The 19,880-nt window shown below is 48.5% G+C and overlaps 1 protein-coding gene across 1 annotated transcript in view; it reads right to left on the minus strand.

Moving 5' to 3' along the window:
• The window catches only part of tmeff1a (transmembrane protein with EGF-like and two follistatin-like domains 1a), a 33,363-nt gene that overhangs the window by 6,813 nt on the left and 6,670 nt on the right, over positions 1-19,880 (minus strand). The window contains exons 2-7 of the mRNA XM_060058138.1: positions 14,025-14,134; positions 12,637-12,766; positions 10,429-10,458; positions 7,063-7,159; positions 6,456-6,604; positions 519-578 (exon numbers count right to left, since the gene is read on the minus strand). Of these exons, the coding sequence (XP_059914121.1) occupies positions 519-578; positions 6,456-6,604; positions 7,063-7,159; positions 10,429-10,458; positions 12,637-12,766; positions 14,025-14,134 (576 nt within the window). The remainder of the gene's footprint in view (positions 1-518; positions 579-6,455; positions 6,605-7,062; positions 7,160-10,428; positions 10,459-12,636; positions 12,767-14,024; positions 14,135-19,880) is intronic.

The following is a 19,880-nucleotide window of genomic DNA, read 5'->3' on the forward strand; positions in this document are numbered from 1 at the left end:
CGCCTCTATGTTTAACCACCGGGTGTGATGTGAAGCGGCCGTTGCAAGACATGCAAACTGGGTCCGTTTATGACATCACATGTGGCCATGTCCCCCCAGATGTGTGATGGACTGATCCACCTGTCACCCTTGATCACAGGTTAAGGGTTAAGGTGAGCAGTAAGGGACAGGTTGAGGGGTAAGGTTACGCTAAGGGACAGGTTGAGGGGTAAGGTTATGCTAAGGGACAGGTTGAGGGTTAAGGTGAGCAGTAAGGGACAGGTTGAGGGGTAAATGTTTGTGGTAAGTGACAGGTTAAGGGGTAAGGTTACGCTAAGGGACAGGTTAAGGGTTAAGGTGAGCAGTAAGGGACAGGTTGAGGGGTAAGGTTATGCTAAGGGACAGGTTGAGGGGTAAGGTTATGCTAAGGGACAGGTTGAGGGGTAAATGTTTGTGGTAAGTGACAGGTTAAGGGGTAAGGTAAGTGGTAAGGGGGACAGCATCAGCTGGACCAGAGAGACGTGGAACTGCATTCTTACCTAAAAGGTCCGGATGAAACTGACCACCGCCATCCTTCTTCCCCATCTTCTCTTTATCGGCTGAAAAACACACACATACGCACACAGACAAACACACAAACACACACACACACACACACACACACACGCACACCATATAAATTCATGTTAATAAATGGTAATAAAATACACTCAAAGTACTCAATACACACAAAGAATACACAAAGAAGTCAGTCGATATCTGAGACACGACCACATGGGCTTATCTCCCCCTCACACCTTCTAGGAGGAGGGTGGGGGTAGAGGATGTGTGTGAGGTGGAGGCGTGCGAGCGTGGAGGTGTGAGGGTGGTGGAGGTGGGGTGGAGGGTGTGAGGGTGGAGATATGTGAGGGTGGAGGTGTGTGAGGGTGGAGGTGAGAGGGTGGAGGTGTGTGAGGGTGGAGGTGTGAGGGTGGTGGAGGTGGGGTGGAGGGTGTGAGGGTGGAGATATGTGAGGGTGGAGGTGTGTGAGGGTGGAGGTGAGAGGGTGGAGGTGTGTGAGGGTGGAGGTGTGTGAGGGTGGAGGTGTGTGAGGGTGGAGATGTGTGAGGGTGGAGGTGGAGGTTGTGAGGGTGGAGGTGTGTGAGGGTGGAGGTGGAGGTTTGTGAGGGTGGAGGTAGGGGGTGTGAGGGTGGAGGTGTGTGAGGGTGGAGGTGGGGGGTGTGAGGGTGGAGGTGGAGGTTTGTGAGGGTGGAGGTAGGGGGTGTGAGGGTGGAGGTGGAGGTGTGTGAGGGTGGAGGTGTGTGAGGGTGGAGATGTGTGAGGGTGGAGGTGTGTGAGGGTGGAGGTGGGGGGTGTGAGGGTGGAGGTGTGTGAGGGTGGAGATGTGTGAGGGTGGAGGTGGAGGTTGTGAGGGTGGAGGTGTGTGAGGGTGGAGGTGTGTGAGGGTGGAGGTGGAGGTTGTGAGGGTGGAGTGTGTGAGGGTGGAGGTGTGTGAGGGTGGAGGAGCTTTGAGGCAGTATAGTTTCTACAACATGGTGCTCAGCCTCGCAGCGGTGTCTGAGCCGAGTGTGATCCAGACGCTGCACAGAATGTTAAACACAGTCAGATGAAGGTGGACCTGCACACACACGCACACACATACACACACACCATCCATTTTTAATGGACATCCTCTCTCTCTCTCTCTCTCTCTCTCTCTCTCTCTCTCTCTCTCTCTCTCTCTCTCTCTCTCTCTCTCAGCAACCCTTTCCCCATCCCTCCCATCACGTCTCCCTCCCTCCCTGCCTCCCTCTGTTGTGATCGGCAGCATGGTGTCCTCGGAGGCTCCACTTTGAGCTCTGATAGGGCTGATGCCTGGAGGGCTCCTCTCCCGCGCCGAGACAAACTGACGCTTTCAGACAGACGACGCAAAGAGGCTGTTTACCAAGGCCCCGCATGGAGGGCCGGGCGGTGGTTTAGTGCTCTAGAGGTCAGGGTTTAGTGCTCTAGTGATCATGGTTTAGTGCTCTAGTGATCAGGGTTTAGTGCTCTAATGATCAGGGTTTAGTGCTCTAGTGATCAGGGTTTAGTGCTCTAGTGATCAGGGTTAAGAGGTCAGGGTTTAGTGCTCTAGTGATCAGGGTTTAGTGCTCTAGTGATCAGGGTTTAGTGCTCTAGTGATCAGGGTTAAGAGGTCAGGGTTTAGTGCTCGAGTGATCAGGGTTTAGTGCTCTAGTGATCAGGGTTTAGTGCTCTAGTGATCAGGGTTTAGTGCTCTAATGATCAGGGTTAAGTGCTCTAGTGATCAGGGTTAAGTGCTCTAATGATCAGGGTATAGTGCTCTAATGATCAGGGTTAAGTGCTCTAGTGATCAGGGTTAAAAGTTCAGGGTTAAGTGCTCTAGTGAACAGGGTGCCCAAGTCAACATTTTTCTCATGCCTCTCCGGCTAAAGCCAGTGAAACCCGGGTGCAAGCGGGGAACAGATCGTTCAAGATCATTCAGAGAACACAAAAGAGCATAATGTCCAAACTTGACCAATATGAGCTATGATACAGTAATGAACGGTTTATGGTATATTTTGTTGACACAAAACATACAATCTGTGAAGAAATTAACACCAAAGCATGTTTGAAATTGTCCTGTTGTTTCATGTCTGCGTAATGCACCTTATAGTGATATTAGATGAACACGTTTCAGTGTTATATAAGGGATTCTCCCTCCTCAACGTGATGAAAAGACAGGCCTACGCCCAGCCCCAGCAGCAGGCCCGGGGTGAAGCCTGCTGCTCGAGTTCTAAAGCCAGCCCTCCTGAGGTGCTCCGGGTGATGGACAGGTGCTCCCCGCCGCAGGCCTCCACAGAACAACATCCTAATCCACCCTCCTCCCTCATAGCCAATCACACGCCGCGGCTCCACGCAGCCTCGCCGTATCAGCACAGCTGACAGGAAATCCATAGAATGGACCGCGGCAGTGCGCAGGAACCACGCTGAGAAGCGCTTTCAGGGGTTCTGAAACAAGCGGGCTCCACACTGTGTTGGTTAACTGGACTTTAGTTATTCTTGAGCCCTTCTAGGACCTTCCAGGACCTTCTAGAAGCCAAAACTCACTACAGTCTTTGGCTTGGCTTCCAGAATCTTCCGCAGAACCGAATGCAGACGAGCTTAAAGATTCTTCTTGTATTTGTGGAGGAGAGTTTTGGAAGAGGTTGTAAGAACACAATGACCTCCCAAAGATGTATTTTTCACCCCGTATTGCAAATCCAAGATTTTGTAACTTGCCGAAATTGGTGAAGGTGAACTTTCGTGCAATAATCTTTTTAAAATATAAAATCAAGAGGTGTAATGAAAATGGACGCAGTGTCTCATCTTAAAGGTGTGGGACCCAGTATCTTATAAAGGACCTGGGCGGATTCCCACCACTCTCCTCTTCAACCCTCTGCGTCTCCTCAACCTCCTGTCCTTAAACGCACACAAAGCGCACAACAACACATGCAATCGAAGAACACACTCTCGAGGAACTCCGGAAGCATTTGACCCTGATGACTGGACAGGAGGAGACAGCGACCTACGTGACCTCTGGCCTGCGTGGACCAGAGTAATAAACCTTCCGTCCGGTGGTTTATGAGGACATGGGTGGGCCGGCAAGGAGAAGCAAAAGCAGCCGTTCTGCGACCTTGGGGGACAACGGAGGCTGAGGAAGATGAACACAATAAATAACACGGAGGAGATAAATCCTACGGTTCAATAACTAATCGTCACCTCCACGCTCCGACCGGCTGCAGATGGTGGATCCTGTTATTACCCTGACCTTGTGGAGACCTTCTCAGCTCCTCACACAATCAACTCATTATTTAATTATCCAATTACCATCGGATTGTTTCATTATAATATAGTTATTAAATCTGTGGAGTGCTTTGACACGGTTCGAGTTTACAGTATGGAAGGCTTTGTATCTTATCTATGATGTTGAGAGTGGAGTTCTAGTTTACAGTATGGGCTTTCTACTGTATCTTATCTATGATGTTAACAGTGGAGTTATAGTTTACAGTATGGAAGGCTTTCTACTGTATCTTATCTATGATGTTAACAGTGGAGTTATAGTTTACAGTATGGAAGGCTTTCTACTGTATCTTATCTATGATGTTAACAGTGGAGTTATAGTTTACAGTATGGAAGGCTTTCTGCCGTATCTTCTACATGATTTTAAAAGTGGAGTTCTAGTTTACAGTAGTGGATGCTTTCTATTGTATCTTCTTCATGATGGTAAGCGTGGATGGGGATTTTATTTTGTGCCCGATTGCCAGTAAAGGAAAGATGGAGTGCAGCTTCCTTAATATATGAGGCATTTCAAAGTAAAGCTTTGAAATGATTTCGATATGAATCACAGTTGCAGTCAGGTCAGCGTAATTCAACCACGCTGGCTCCATTTCGGTTTCATGTATGTCAATAAAGCACGACGGCGGTGGAAATGTGTCATGTATGTAATGAAATATGTAAATACGTAATGACATGCGTACAATATGTGTCGCGTCAAAAGAAACAAGGTCACGGCTGGCACTTGACCATTTTACATCCAATCAAACGAGTTTCCCCCGCGGGCCCCATCTCCTCAGTTCCCACGGTAACACCCAGCCATTAGGATAATTAATAGGTCGCGCCGGCGCCTAATGCTTCGAGCTAATCACTAGCGCAGATCCTGAACATTAATACACATCCACGAGCCAGATGTCTAAGCCCTTGCCTCACCTTAAAGAAGCATTTCACGGTGGAGGCATGAATATGTATTGAAATTGGGTCCTATATGTAGTCGAATTATAAAATACAATTCTAATTTGGGGCCGTCTTGACAGAGAAAAGGCAGAAAGTTACTTTTTGGCGCTTGTGGATTGAAGACAACAACTCCCACCATGCACCACGATGCACAGCTTCGCTGGCCACTCCCGCTGATCTAGATCTCCGCCTATCGGACACCTCGCTGTTCCATCTACCAAGCTGCTACCGCAAGACTGCTTGAAAATCATTTCACACAACATTTCTAGTGAAAAGTATTAGTTGGTGAACTCAGTGAATTAGTCCTCGTTTGTATTTCTTTCGAAATGGTGAACTTTTGCATGGTGCCATCTTATGTCAGATCCAGTACCTTCCGCCATTGTGCTTCAGTTTTATCAACAGCCTCTGTTAGCTTAGCTTCAGACGCTGTGGACGTTAGTTTCTGCTGGTGAAGTCCCACCCACTGGCACTGCTCTAATAGGTCTGTAGCGTCAGTGGGTCCCACCCCCTTTAGAGGGGTGGGACTAGTGCTTGTAGTCTTACGAGAATCCTCCCCTCTTACACTTCCTATTTACTTCTACGCAAAAATCATCATATTGCATCATCTTAAACAGGAAGTGTTGGAGACCGATACGGATCTCTCCAGTCTCTCCGGAAAATAAGGGAATGATGCACGACCATTCAAAAATATGAGTGGGTTTCTAACGATACAAAGCTTAATGGAAATGGGTGAAGTTTCCCTTTCAGGACATGCACCTGAATTCAGGAGCAGGTCGCCCCCCCGTTCTGCTAAACGACTGAATAGTAAACACTACATTCTGTCTGGACGGGCAGCGCTGGCGATAGGGGCCCTGCCTGCATTGTGTGCTCATCTAACCGGCTCCCCTGCAGCCTTTGGTTTTCAGTAGATTGGAATGAAGACATGAGGAGCCATCGGTCAGACGCACCGCCGAGTGCTAACAGCGCTACAGGGGAAGGTCGAGTCGTTGGCTCACCCCCGTCCGCTAATTAGCTCATTAACCTGCCCTGAACCCCGCTACCTCGCTGCTGGAAACCCATTTTAGTTTCCCTCTCCCCCGGGGGATGGAGCCATGGTCTAGATTCTGGAACCACACCTTCCAGTTTAAACGCTCATTACTACTGATCTGAATTAACCTTATGTAGCGAAACAAAGCCTTACACTCATCACGTTTACTGTAGAAGATCACCTAGTTTCACCACTGTCAAACACTGCTTCCTCACTGTGAAACTCACTATTTTACGACTGTCCAACACTGCTTTCTCACTATTTTACTACCGTCAAACTCACTGTTATTCTCATGTCAAACTCACTATTTTACTACCATCTCCTCAATGTTGCCCCCTGTCACACATACCGTTTTCAACAGTCGTAGGCCTCGAACGTTCGGCCACAGCACAGCGGCTCGCCGCTATGCTAGCTAGCAGGCTACAGGGGCGTTGCGAGGTAGTGTGGGGGCCCCAAGCAAGAATTCTTAGGGGGCCGATTGTTGACGGGGGGGTGTTCGGAGCGATTGTTGACGGGGGGGGGGGGGGGGGGGTGGGGGGGGGGGGGGGCATGAGCGATTATTTTTTTTATTTTTTTGGGGGGGGCCTTTTGGGAGCCCTAGTAGTGGCCCGGGGCCCCAAGCAATTGCCTGGTATGCCTAATGGGACGCGGCGCCTCTGGCAGGCTAGGTAGCTAACGGCTAGGTAGCCAGCGGGCTCACCTGGACATCTCCCCAGGTGCTTGACGTCAATCTGCTCCTGCTTCATGCAGGACGCCTCGCGCACCAGACACGGATTGTTGTACGAGTTCCCGTCCGTTGCGCACACTGGGTTCTCGTTGTGGCCGCTGCAGTCGATGTTACATATACACCTGGAGGGGCGGGGTTAGACAGTGTTAGAAATACACCTGGAGCGTTTGTTACCAATACACCAGGAGGGGCGGGGTTACATCTAGACCTGGAGGGGTGGGGTCAGACGGTGTTAAGTATACATGTAAAGGGGTGGGTTGGACGTTTGTTACATCTACACCTGGAGGGGTGGGGTCAGACGATGTTACATATACACCTGAAGGGGCGGTGTAAGGTATAGAGAGGGGCGGAGTCAAAGTGATGTTGGATACATAAAACCTACTTTCAGACGTTCGTATTAATGTGTAACTAAAATAGAATGATGGATAAAAAAAAGTAGTTTCTTTATGATGCATTTATAAGCGGGGAGTACTTTTAGACTTGTGGTGACGATCATGTTCGGATAGGTTGCTCCAATGCCAGAGTGCTGACTGGTTGTGAGAATGTGAACTCAACGCGGAGGAGGTGGAGCTGAACTCACCAGACGTCCTCAGAGTCAACGTCGCACTCGGCGCCGTATTTACACGTCCCGCACTTGGTGAACTTCTTCCCTCCGTCCACGCTGGAGCCCTCATAGTCTGTGGCGACGGAAGGACAGGGGGTCAGAGGGATCCAGGAAGACAACACGGCCTGCATTCTGCGCACGCTACCGCAACCTGCACAAGCTAACACAACCTGCACACGCACAGGCTACCGCAACCTGCACACGCACACACTACCGTAACCTGAACACGCACACGAAACCGCAACCTGCACACGCACACACTAACGACAAAAAGAGGCTTCAAAGATGGCTGCTGTTGATGGTTGTAGATATTATGTTACTTATTTCAGGACTTATTCGGCTCTTGCTCTTTCATTCTTCCACATTAATTCATATCTAAATAAAACATAAGTGAGATTCCCTGAGAAGAATCACCTGCTGTTCTCCCTTTCATCGAGTATGAAAAGACCTCTCTCTCTCTCCCTCTCTCCCTCTCTCTAACGCCCTCAGTCTCGCGGGTTCTACAATCTCTCTCTTTAACTTAGAACACACACACACACACACACACACACACACACACACACACACACACACATCTCCCCGGCTCTCCGCCGTTCCAGTCATCATTTGTATTCGTCCATCATTTTGCCAGATTCATATTCAGACGGGAGGTTTCATTTGGGTGCAGGTGTCTTCAAAGCACAACTCTCCTTCCCTGAAATTGAATTCCTAACGAGATAAGGAGGAGGTAATGAAACTCATGATGATCTAGACCTCTCCAAAGACAGACTCCCCTCCTCTGGATGTGTATGATGTGTTCTGACTGCCTTACTCAAACTTTTTCTTTAAATGTATTTTGATGGTGTATGCGTGTGTGTGTGTGTGTGTGTGCATGCGAGAGTGTGAGTGTGTCTGAGTGTGAATGTGAGTGTGAGAGAGTGTGTGTGTTTGTGAGTTTGTGTATGCGAGATTGTGTGTGTAAGGGTGTTTGTGTGTGTGTGAGTTTGTGTGTTGTGTGTGTTTGTGAGTGTGTGAGTGTGAGTTTGAGTGTGAGAGAGTCTCTGCGTAAGTGTGCGAGTGTGAGTGTGAGAGAGTGTGCGTGTTTGTGAGTGCGATTTTTAGTGTGAGAGTGTTTGTGTGTGCATGTACGTTTGCGTGCGTGAGCGTGTTGATGCTGTGTGTTTAATTGAATAGACCATCTGCTGAACAACACAACCTCTGTCCTGTTTTTTGGGTTTCGTTATTTGAATGTGTTTTAATTAAATGTATTCTTGTTGCGTCTCATGTTTTCTAAAAACAGAACATTTTGTTAAAGAAGCCACGCAAGGTAGCAAATGAGGAAGTCTGTTGTGCTTACATTTACAATATTGTCACACTGGAACATTATTTCTACTACTACTCTGACTACGACCACAGTACTCTGATTACTGCTTAAATGATTACCATCGTAGTAAACTGACTATAGTAGTCTGATTACCATCGTAGTAAACCTACGATAGTAATCAGATCACCATAGTAGTTCTCTGACAATAGCAATCTGATTACCATCGTGGTAAACTGACTATAATAATCTGAGTGGTACTATAAGAATCCCATTCCCATGGTAGTTTCCTGACTATAGTAATCTGATTACTACTATAGTAATAAGATTACCATAGTTTTAATCTGACTATAGTAATCAGATTCCCATGGTAGTTCTTGGACTACGGTCAGTCGCCCTCTGAGTGTGATCACGGTCACGGCGAGCGCGCCATCTCTCCATTAATCGGCGCCAGCGAGATGCAGATCCAACCGAGCTCTGGGTGCTTCGTCTCCGGTTCGAACCGGTTTCATCTGGTGTCCTTTTAACAAGTTCACAGGATAAACCGACACCCAACCCTCAGTCTTATCTCATTTTGTGTGTGTGTGTGTGTGTGTGTGTGTGTGTGTGTGTGTGTGTGTGTGTGTGTGTGTGTGTGGTCAGACTGCACCCCGGCCCCTTCTGCTTGGCGGCTGTGTGTTAGCGGCGCTGCATAAATTCCCATCATGCATCACTCTGACACTGCATCAGATCAACGCGAGGACGGCATGCATCTCCAGAGCGGCGATACCACGCTGCGCAGGTGTGTCAGGTCCGGAGGGGCGGAGCTACACACACACCATCAGATTCACCTGTAGCTCGCTGCTACAGGGTCTGCTCTACGTCAATATATACATTATTATACACTATCTAGATTATATTATATACACTATATATATATATCTATTATGATACACTATCTTGATTATAAAATATATACATTATATTATGATACACTATCTAGATTATATAATTTATACATTATATTATGATACACTATCTAGGTTATAAAATATAATATAGACATTACATGATAATACATTGTCTAGCTATAAAATATAATAAATATATTATATTATTATGATACATTAACTAGATAATTATATAATATATCATATGCAATATAAAAAATATATATTATGAGATACTTTGTATCAAGATGTATGATATACATACTAATATATTATACAAACAACATTATGATATCTTAAATACACATAATGGATTAATATAAATTATATTATGATATAATATATACATTACGATATATATTTAATACATGATATACATTTCCTGATGATATATCATGTAAATGATGTAAAACTATTGCACATGAAATGAACTAGAGTACATTTCCATCACAATTCCTTGAGCAAAGTCTTAGAACCCCTAGTTGTAGAAGGTTCTAGAAGGCAGACATTGTAGAATCTCCGATGTCTCCGTTGGGGATGCAGTATTAATGTGGAGTCCTATAAATACGAGCAGAGGGCTGTCGGCCTCAGCAGCCGACCACACTGTGTGAGGAGGCTAATGATCGATCGGACAACCTCCTTAGCCCCAGACAGCCTCTACTTCCTGGAGCCAGTTATGTGACCATATCCCCCGCCATGCACGCACGCACGCACGCAAGCGCACACACACAATTCATCATATTTTATAAAACACTAGATTAATTCAATTAATAATGTATTGCCACCGGCCGACCAGTTCAGACCAGAATGATAGCCTCAGACAGCGAGACAGGCAGACAGGCAGACAGGCAGAGAGGAAGAGAGGAAGCGAGACAAGACAGGCAGACAGACAGACAGGCAGAGAGGCAGCGTGACAGACAGACAGACAGAGAGACAGACAGACAGACAGACAGACAGACAGACAGACAGACAGACAGACAGACAGACAGACAGACAGACAGACAGACAGACAGACAGACAGACAGACAGACAGACAGACAGACAGACTAAACACAATTTGCTCCCTGATCGTGTAAATCTGGGACATGTTGACAGAATGACATGTGAACGTACCATCACTGTCACCAGAACCGGAACCAGGATCTGAAAGGAAACACAGACACACACAGATAACATCAATATCAACGACATGCTGAATACTGTGTCCATGAGGACTATCAATACTTACATGAGGATTACTGCGTCTATGAGGACTAGATACCGTCAATTCAATTCGTTTTTTTTGTACAGCCCTTAATCACAGTTCCAGTCTCAAAGGGCTTAACAGGCCGTATCTTTATGACACGCCCCTGACCCTAGCCCCCCAGAGGGAAAGAAAAAACTCCTTAATAAGCAAGGAAGAAATCTAGAGAAGGAACGCAGAGTGGGGGACCCCTCCTTCCAGGGATGATCAGGAGTGCATGGGAGCCATCTTTGATGCACACACACACACCCACCCACACACACACACACACACACACACACACACACACACACACACACACACACACACACACACACACACACACACACACACACACACACACACACACACACACACACACACACACACACAACTGAGCCTGAGCTTCACTGTCCTGTCTGCGGAGAAACACGACGGCAGACGCACACAGTCTAGATGACACATCTCTATGCTGGTGGTGTGCTCCGCTCTAAAGGGCTTTGCGATGCTAAATGTCTCCGCTACACTAAAAGTCTGCTCTGTGCTTAAAGGCTCCTTAATACTGAGTGGCTGAATGTCAACGCCGCAGTTTCAGCCACTGATCGCAGAACTCAGACGGTTTTAAAACCTGGACTTTAAAAAATGGAGACGCTAAAGGACCCAGTGTCACCCAGTAGAAGACTGGTTGTACTGGGCAGCTCCCAGTGTCCAACAGTAGAAGACTGTGGTGGGAGGCCGGCCTCTGTTCAGCCATAAAAACGTGTTGAAGTGTTGAAGAATCCCAATGAGCGTTAACCTCTCTACCGCTCTCATCGTTTACAGGGTTTTCAGTTTGTTCGACGGACGGTTTGATAAATGTCCTCTGGACGTAATTAGTTGCTCTCCAACCGATTCTGTGCGAGTCCCGACAAAGAGAACTAGCACCAACCCCCTGCCCCCCTACCACTCAGGCTGCCACGGCGACGCGTTGATGCACTTCCACCACTGGCCTCTAGAGAGCGCCTCTCAAGCCTCCTTCACTGCCAGCAATAAACAGGAGTAATAAAAGCTGCATGCAGAACTCACTGGGGAGCTGTTCTGCGATACAGAGTCAGGCTGTCTCAGCTAGCGCTTAGCGCTTAGCAGTTAGCATAGAGAGAGAGAGAGAGAGAGAGAGAGAGAGAGAGAGAGAGAGAGAGAGAGAGAGAGAGAGAGAGAGATACCAAGATACCAAGCCGGCTACGATACGCCCGTTTGACCCGAACCAACTACTATATGAAAAAGGGTAAAAGTGAAGGTTCATTATTATTTGAATTGAATGGATCCACATAAGAGCATGTGTGTGTGTGTGTGTGTGTGTGTGTGTGTGTGTGTGTGTGTGTGTGTGTGTGTGTGTGTGTGTGTGTGTGTGTGTGTGTGTGTGTGTCTCTGTTTGTGTCTGTTGATACTTTCAGCGTTCCCATTCAAGGCTGGTAATTAAAATTGATCTGAATCTGATTAACTAAGCCTTCCTCAGAAACCCATCTGACCAGGGAGGTATCGGAGAGCCAAATAAAGAGAGAGAGAGTGCAGGGGAGGCCGGGGCGATCGAGGTCGCCCGGGCAACTGGTTAGCCACTGCTTTCCAATCGATGCTGTGTACTCCAGCCAAAGAAGACGGTTTAATTGATAATAATGTGGCGAAAGGCTTCCCTGTTAGCTTTAATGTCATTTCTTTGGTCTCACTGGTTTATATTGTTTGTGTTTTATTTGTTTATAATTATATACTATAGCACTACTGGAGAATACACACAATTGTGTGTTAATAAATCATCTAAGGTCTGCGGAGGCCTGATTTGTTGGAAGCTTAACTGCCAGTACACCCTTACATGGACAAAGGAAACGCCCCAATACACAATGAACGTCGAAGTCAAAGTCCCTTTTCCACAATGTGCAAAATAAAACAAGTTCAAATAAATGTTGACCTGCTCCAACATATCACCATATCGACAAATAATCCACACGAAAATCCACCCATAAAAGGTGAACTTCCTCTCTTACACATACACACTATACACCCTTGTGCTTTTATTTTGGCAGCCAGTAGACTCTCACGCTCTTATTGTGTAAAGGCCCCCTCACCCGTGGAGCAGGGCCCGTCGGCGGCGCGGGCGATGAGCCTCTGCTGCTTGCAGGAGGCCTGCCGCCGGTAGCACTCGTTCTGGTACGTGTCTCCATTGGCGCCGCACACCGGCACGTAGTTCTTATGGCACTGTGGGGGCGGGACAGAGGAAACCATGGTTACCAGTTGCAGGGAGACCGAGAGAGTTTTTTTCTCCAGGGTGACAGGCGACTCGGGAGGAAGACTCTCATCCACTCCTGGCACACTACGGACATAGGGAATCGAACCCGGCACCTCCGTGGGAGGGAGTTTGCTAAACGGTGGGCTGCCCTGCGGACCGCCTCAGGATCCAGAGATGTGTGGGCTGGACAGTGTATATATAGGAGGGCTTTGACTCCGAACTTCGTTATTCGAATATAATTTGAGTATCAAAAAATAAATCAAAATTCGAACGAATATTAGGCAGCCCTTAATATTCTAACCTGTTATGGGCAGGCCAAGAGGGAGAGACGTCAGAGAACCCGACGCAGTCTATTCATAATATCGTGATGACCACGGAAGAGGCAGTGAATGAAGTATTGATTAGACAGCGATTTATTTGAAACCTTATAAACCGTTGGAAACACGCAAGACCGGTAACCATAGCAACGCCGGTAAACAAACCCCGCAAAGCCCAATCCAGGTCTTACTGAAGCCATTTAATGGTCAAAATATTATGAATAAATATTCAAATATATTTGAATATTGATATTAATAAACAAACTTTGAATATGATTTTTGAGCTAAAGTCAAAGCCCTACTATACAGTGAACAGGATTCAGCCGCTATGATCCCTCCACATGCTTCACACGGCTCTATGGCCTGCTCTACCTGCTGAGCTAATGCTGACTAACCTAGCCTACCTGGTCTGACCGGAGCTCATCTGGTCTAACCAGAGCTCCCATGGTCTTGCCTGAGCTCAGCTGGTCTTACCTGGTCTTCAGCTCACATGGTCTTACCTGGCCTTAACTGGCTCACCTGTCTTACTTGAGCTCACCTGTCTAACCTGAGCTCACCTGGTCTAACCTGAGCTCACCTGGTTTACCCTGAGCTCACCTGGTATAACCTGAGCTCACCTGGACTAACCTGAGCTCACCTTGTCTAACCTGAGCTCACCTGTCTAACCTGAGCTCACCTGATCTACCCTGAGCTCACCTGGTCTAACCTGAGCTCACCTGGTCTAACCTGAGCTCACCTGGTCTAACCTGAGCTCACCTGTCTAACCTGAGCTCACCTGGTCTACCCTGAGCTCACCTGGTCTACCCTGAGCTCACCTGGTCTAACCTGAGCTCACCTGTCTAACCTGAGCTCACCTGGCTTTACCTGGCTGAAGTAAAAACAAAGCTCCCAGAATCCTCCATGTTCTCACCTGAAACTGGCAGACACACTTGAGCTGGGCGCCGTCGTCGCGGCAGACCCCTCCGTACCTGCAGGAGGCGTCGTCGCACACTCTCAGGTCACTCTTCTTCTCCGACAGGTCTGAGGAAACACAGAAACAACCACACACCTGTTAGGCGACCAGGAGACCGATAGATTAATAGATAGTCAGACAGATCGATGGACAGACGGACAGATGCCAGTTCCCACACGTATGGCTGTGTTTGTGCTGGGTGTGTGTGTGGGTGTGTCCATATTTTGAGTGTGTATTTTTAAAACACGCAAGGCAAACACCCCAGGATCACATCCGTTATATCCCTGGAGATCTGCTTAGCATCTAGCTAGCATTAGCATCTAGCTAAGCGACCATCTAAACACCGCAGCCTGCGCTCCGGGAACACAGCGCAGCCTTAGCGTTCACTAGCTAACAGGGTCAGTTATTTAGCGATGGAGCCTTGAAGGGTGAGTCAACATCCAACAATCGGACGCTGAAGCCGTTTCGTCGCCACGTTCTCAGTCTTTCTCTGAGGATATCAGATATGAGAAAGCGTTGGAGAGGGCCAACCCCGAGCGTAACCTGGAGTTCGCTTAAAGGGGAGCGTCACGTCATCTGTTTCCTAAAATAGGAGAGGACTGCTTTGTAAGTGCGACACCAACATTGTTTCAGAGGGGGGTTAAATGGTCCTGGAATGTCGGACCACTGACATCAATGCAGAACGTGAATCCTGGACCAAAGACGCTCAGACTTTTCCGTGGTGTTGATGCTGCTAACAGTGATTGTTTGATCGATCATTGTCGAGCGTTGACGTTTATTAATCGGTTGGCGACCCAACCAAACAGACTAAAACCGACTCAACTGTTGCCCCCTAACCGACGATTCTCCGGGCTCTGTTGCAGCCACTTGTACATTTACATTTTACATTGAGGGTTTTTTGCTGATGCTTTTATCCGAGGTGACTTACAACCGTTCATTCACACATTCACACACCGACGGCAGAGTGAACCACGCAGGGCGACAGCCAGCTCGTCGGGAGCAGTCAGGATGAGGTGCCTTGCTCAGGGACACCTCGACACTAGGAGGAGCTGGAGGTCGAACTAACAACAACCTTCCGGTTACCAGTCAGCCCACTCTACCTCCTGAGCTACTTCCACCCCAACGGGACTTGATAATACGATCACTTGACAAACGCATAAGGGTGGGTCCATGCGTTATTAGGATTGCACCGAATATTCGGCCACCGAAAATGTTCGGCCGAAAATGGACCAAGACATAATTTTCGGTTTCGGGCCGAAGGATTAAAAAGGCCGAAAAAAGTACACCGAACATTTTTATCTTTGAAAAAAAAAAATATATATATATATACGTATTAAATAAATATTTTGTATCAAATTTGTAATAGATTTTTTTTATTGAAAAGCAAGACATAAAAGTTTATAAAGGACATTTAATTGTTTGATTTATGCAATGGTGAAAAATTTAAGCAAAATGATAAAAAAAAAGCAAAAGCCACATTCGGTATTCGGTATTCGGTTTCGGCAAACTGTTTCATTATATTCGGTTTCTGTTTCGGCCAAGAATGTTCATTTCGATGCATCCCTATGCGTTACCAACACAACTGGTCTCAAAGCATAGGCCTCTCAAGTGTCCTTCATGATCATGATGATGTTGTTGTTCAGCTGACGGCTGACGTCTTCTCTGGTTTAGCAGCAGTCTGTGTCAGAGGGGTCGTGTTTTATTTTTTTTTTGTAGTTTATTTAGCAGGGACAAAGCAGTGCACATTATTACAAACATGACATGGCAAGGCCATGACACAACTTGCAGATGTGAATACATAAAAGGTTTGTAGCTAGATAGCTAATTTGCAACCTCAGTCCCAAGTTCATGGCTCTTATTCTGATGTCGCCGCCATGGCTACCATGAGCACCAGAAGCATCTCACACACACATGCAGGCAGGGAGACACACACACCAAGACACACGCAAAGGCACACTCAAGCACACACACAGCCAGGCACAAAATAATTCGTATCATCTCACGTGCACAAACCAAGGCAGGCATGAAGCCACACTCAGAGGACAGAGGCATACGCACATACGGACACACACGCGCAGTGCATGCAAGCACACTTTTGCAGGACCGCACCGGCACCTGTGGGCCCTGGGAAGCTGCTCGGTGGCGGACAGGCGGCCCTCAACACGCGGTGAACAGAGAGACCGTGGGCGTGCGAGGTGCAGGAACAAGGTCAACAAAGGTCTCTCTCTCTCTCTCTCTCTCTCTCTCTCTCTCTCTCTCTCTCTCTCTCTCTCTCTCTCTCTCTCTCTCTCTCTCTCTCTCTCTCTCTCTCTCTCTCTCTCTCTCTCTCTCTCTCTCTCTCTCTCTCTCTCTCATTGAGTGAGAGAGATTTCATTGATTCCTGGAATGGCAACACAAGACGACGCAATGCATTGTGGGACATAACACCCCAGAAATATGTTCGTAACTTCCAGGAACAGCGTTCTTCTTGGTGTAGCTCGGGAAGCTACGCTTAGCTGCTCTAATGTCCTCTGTAGACGTTTCCCTTCACACAGATCTGCAGTCGCTTCAGAGAGTAGCACTAGGGGGCCGCAGCACACCAGGGGCCCGATGCCAGGGGCAAACACCACCAGGGGAGGGAGAGAGAGAGACGGAGAGAGAGAGTGAGAGAGTGAGAGAGTGAGAGAGAGGGAGAGAGAGAGAGACAGAGAGAGAGAGTGAGAGAGTGAGAGAGTGAGAGAGTGAGAGAGAGAGAGAGAGAGGAGGGGGAGGCCAACAGGCAAACACACAAACAGCTCAGCTCAGATAACGGCTTGACTTTCAGGATGACATCCTCAAGAATGGCAAATTCCACTTACGCACGCATGCATGCACGTGCCAACAAACGCACGCACGCACGCACACACACACCCATATGAACACACACACCCACACACACACACACACACACACAAACACTTATGAACACACACTTTCTTCCCGGAAACACACACACGCTACACTACACTCCAGGGTTGTGTTTCACCCGCTCCAGACAACAGACCACTCCAGCGTCCAGGGGTGATGGAGCCAGAGCGCCGGCATCTGTTCGCCAGGAAAATGCGTCCTCTGGGAACACATTCCAACTCACAACAGTTCCACCCTCTCACCACGGGCCCCCACGTCAGCGGAACGCCAGTCTAGAATGTCCTACAAACGTTCCTGAACTGAATGTAGGGGAAACATTCTAGAAAATGTTCTTGAAACACTCTACAAACATTCTACCTTGTTCTTGATAACTTTCTAGAAATGATCTGCCTTCCGGAAATCACAATCACTGCCAGGGTTTGTGGTTCTATTCCCTGTTTCGATACGAAGAGCAAGGCACTCATACCGCCAGGGTTCGGGGTTATATCCCTGTTTCAATAAGAAGAGCAACACTATTGCTGCCAGGGTTGTGGTTCTATTCCCAGTGCAGCCCTTTGCTGTCAAGGCAAAGCAAACTGTATGAAAGTCTGAATGTCGCAGTCGGCTGCCTAAGATTAAAATGACCACCTCAAGGCCCGACTACTTTGAAATACTTCAGTTGTCATTATCAAGGACATCCAAAAGAATCCCAATCCTAGTGAGGATGACATTACAAGCAGAAAGAGGTCGCCTTTCAGACACGACATTGCTTCCCTGGTTGGGTCCGAGGAGCCCGGGGCTGTCAGACATGTGGACTGGAATGAAACCGAAACAATTCAACAACCGGCGCGTTCCGACTGAGGGACCCTTCCCTCCAGTGAGCCGCTGTGGGCGGGGCTTGGGAGAGAGGATCTGCCCAACTTCCCTGTTTAGCGGTTGAGTTAGCGCCGCGGCCCAGGTTAGTACCCGTCTCCGGGTAGGAGCTTCCTGAGCAGCTAGTCGACGCTGGTTGGATCCGGTCGAGGCGGGAGATGACGTGAATACGATGTATGATTACGGCGGGATATGACGCGAGGAGAAGTCGACACAGCCACAACATATAAACAGCGCCATTTTAACAAAAAACAAGCAGAGCAGAGGGAGACAAGCAGACGACGGAGGACGAGAAGAGGATCACGGTCAAAACTGTCGCTAAATGATCGCGTAAGACGAAAAAGCGCCGCAGAACTAATTACGTCCCCTTTGAACACGGTTGGGGAGCCGCTACAAAGAGACCTGTATGGGAACGGACGCCGACGGAGGGGAGCTGAGTGAGTGGGCGGAACGCGCCGCCGATAGTCTTTGTTTTATTTATTTTTTACGACAGGACCCCCCCCCCCCCACACCTCCACCCCGAGGGGAACGGACTGGGGCCCAGTTTCTGCCAAAAGTGTTTCCAATTTAAAGCACTGTGAATTAAACATGACCTCCCTCCCTCCCTCCCCTGTCCCCCCTCCCTCCCTCCCTCCCTCCCTCCCCTGTCCCCCCCTCCCTCCCCTGTCCCCCCTACCTCCCTCCCTCCCTCCCCTGTCCTCCCTCCCTCCCCTGTCCTCCCTCCCTCCCTCCCTCCCTCCCCGTTCAACCCTCCCCCTCCCTCCCTCCCTCCCCTGTCCTCCCTCCCTCCCCGTTCAACCCTCCCTCCCTCCCTCCCCTGTCCTCCCTCCCTCCCTCCCTCCCTCCCTCCCTCGCCCCTCCTCGCTGTGTTGCCGTGTGCGCCGCAGCCGACACAACGTGCTTAACACAAAGGAGATGTGGTGAAACAAAGTGGCGCCGTTGACGCGTGCTGTGAAGGGGTCCGTTCGAGTCGTGGTTCCAACGCTGGGACACATGATGCAGTGTGACACCAGGACACACAGAACACATGACCCATGCATCACTCAGACAGGCCCACACGCTTAGGACACGCCTCCTCTGTGGGCTTCATACGTGACCGTGGGGATGTTGCTGTAACGACACGGACACATCACTGTACGCCGCTGAATCGTGATCAGCGTGGCTCGGTGTGATTCGTTTTCTTACAACTGCATTAGCACTGTACATTTATTTATTTCCTCACTATTCGCCGCTGGGACTTCTCTCCGTCTTTGTCTCAAACAGACGCTTGTTTAAATTTGAATCACTTTATTGACGAATAGCCTTTTATGTTAGCATTTGTACATCACTTTTGAGATGTTTTTTTACCCCATCGCTTTAAAAATAGTATCACAATTCCAAGTCACCAGTTACCTCTTTCGGATCCCCGCGGTGACAGGTAGGACAACACTAAAGATGAAAACGGCGTGAATCTTTATTCGTCCCCACAGCGTCCACAACGACCAAGGCGTGATCCAAGATGGCTGAATTAGCATTCTGCTGGGGTAGAGCACTACGAGCTGGACAAGAGTTTATTAACTCCAGGCCGCGTGCCAGAACCTCTGCGATACCCTGACCCCCAACAAGGACTCTGAACAACAGCTGCCTCCCTCTGGGTCTCTACCTACCTACACTACCACCCACTATGCTGTGCCACCAGGTATGTTGTAGCCACTAGGGTTCAGGAAAGTGAGGCCCTGAATGGACGGTAAGGATCCTGGCGCCGTCTCAAATCTAAACAGGCTCATACCGAGGCCTCCGTACAGCCACCCGTTCCCACGGAGCATTTCACCTCACTAATACCTGACGGACGGCCGTGTGGCATTACTAACAAATCACACTCGAATGTAGGCCCCTTAAATCTTAGCGACAGCACCTTTAAGCAGAACAAACAACCAGGACTGAGGCGTAACAGAAAGCCGGTGTACATCAACAACAACTAGCGTCATCCATTATTAACGCCGCTGCTGGAAGTCACGTTCAACAAAGGAGCCTCATGCATTATTTAGGCAGGAGAGCAGACTGGGACGGACGGCTCTGCCGTGGGTATCCGCTGAG

This window comes from Gadus macrocephalus, chromosome 8, assembly GCF_031168955.1.
Source record: "Gadus macrocephalus chromosome 8, ASM3116895v1".
In the NCBI taxonomy this organism is placed as follows: Eukaryota; Metazoa; Chordata; class Actinopteri; order Gadiformes; family Gadidae; genus Gadus; species Gadus macrocephalus.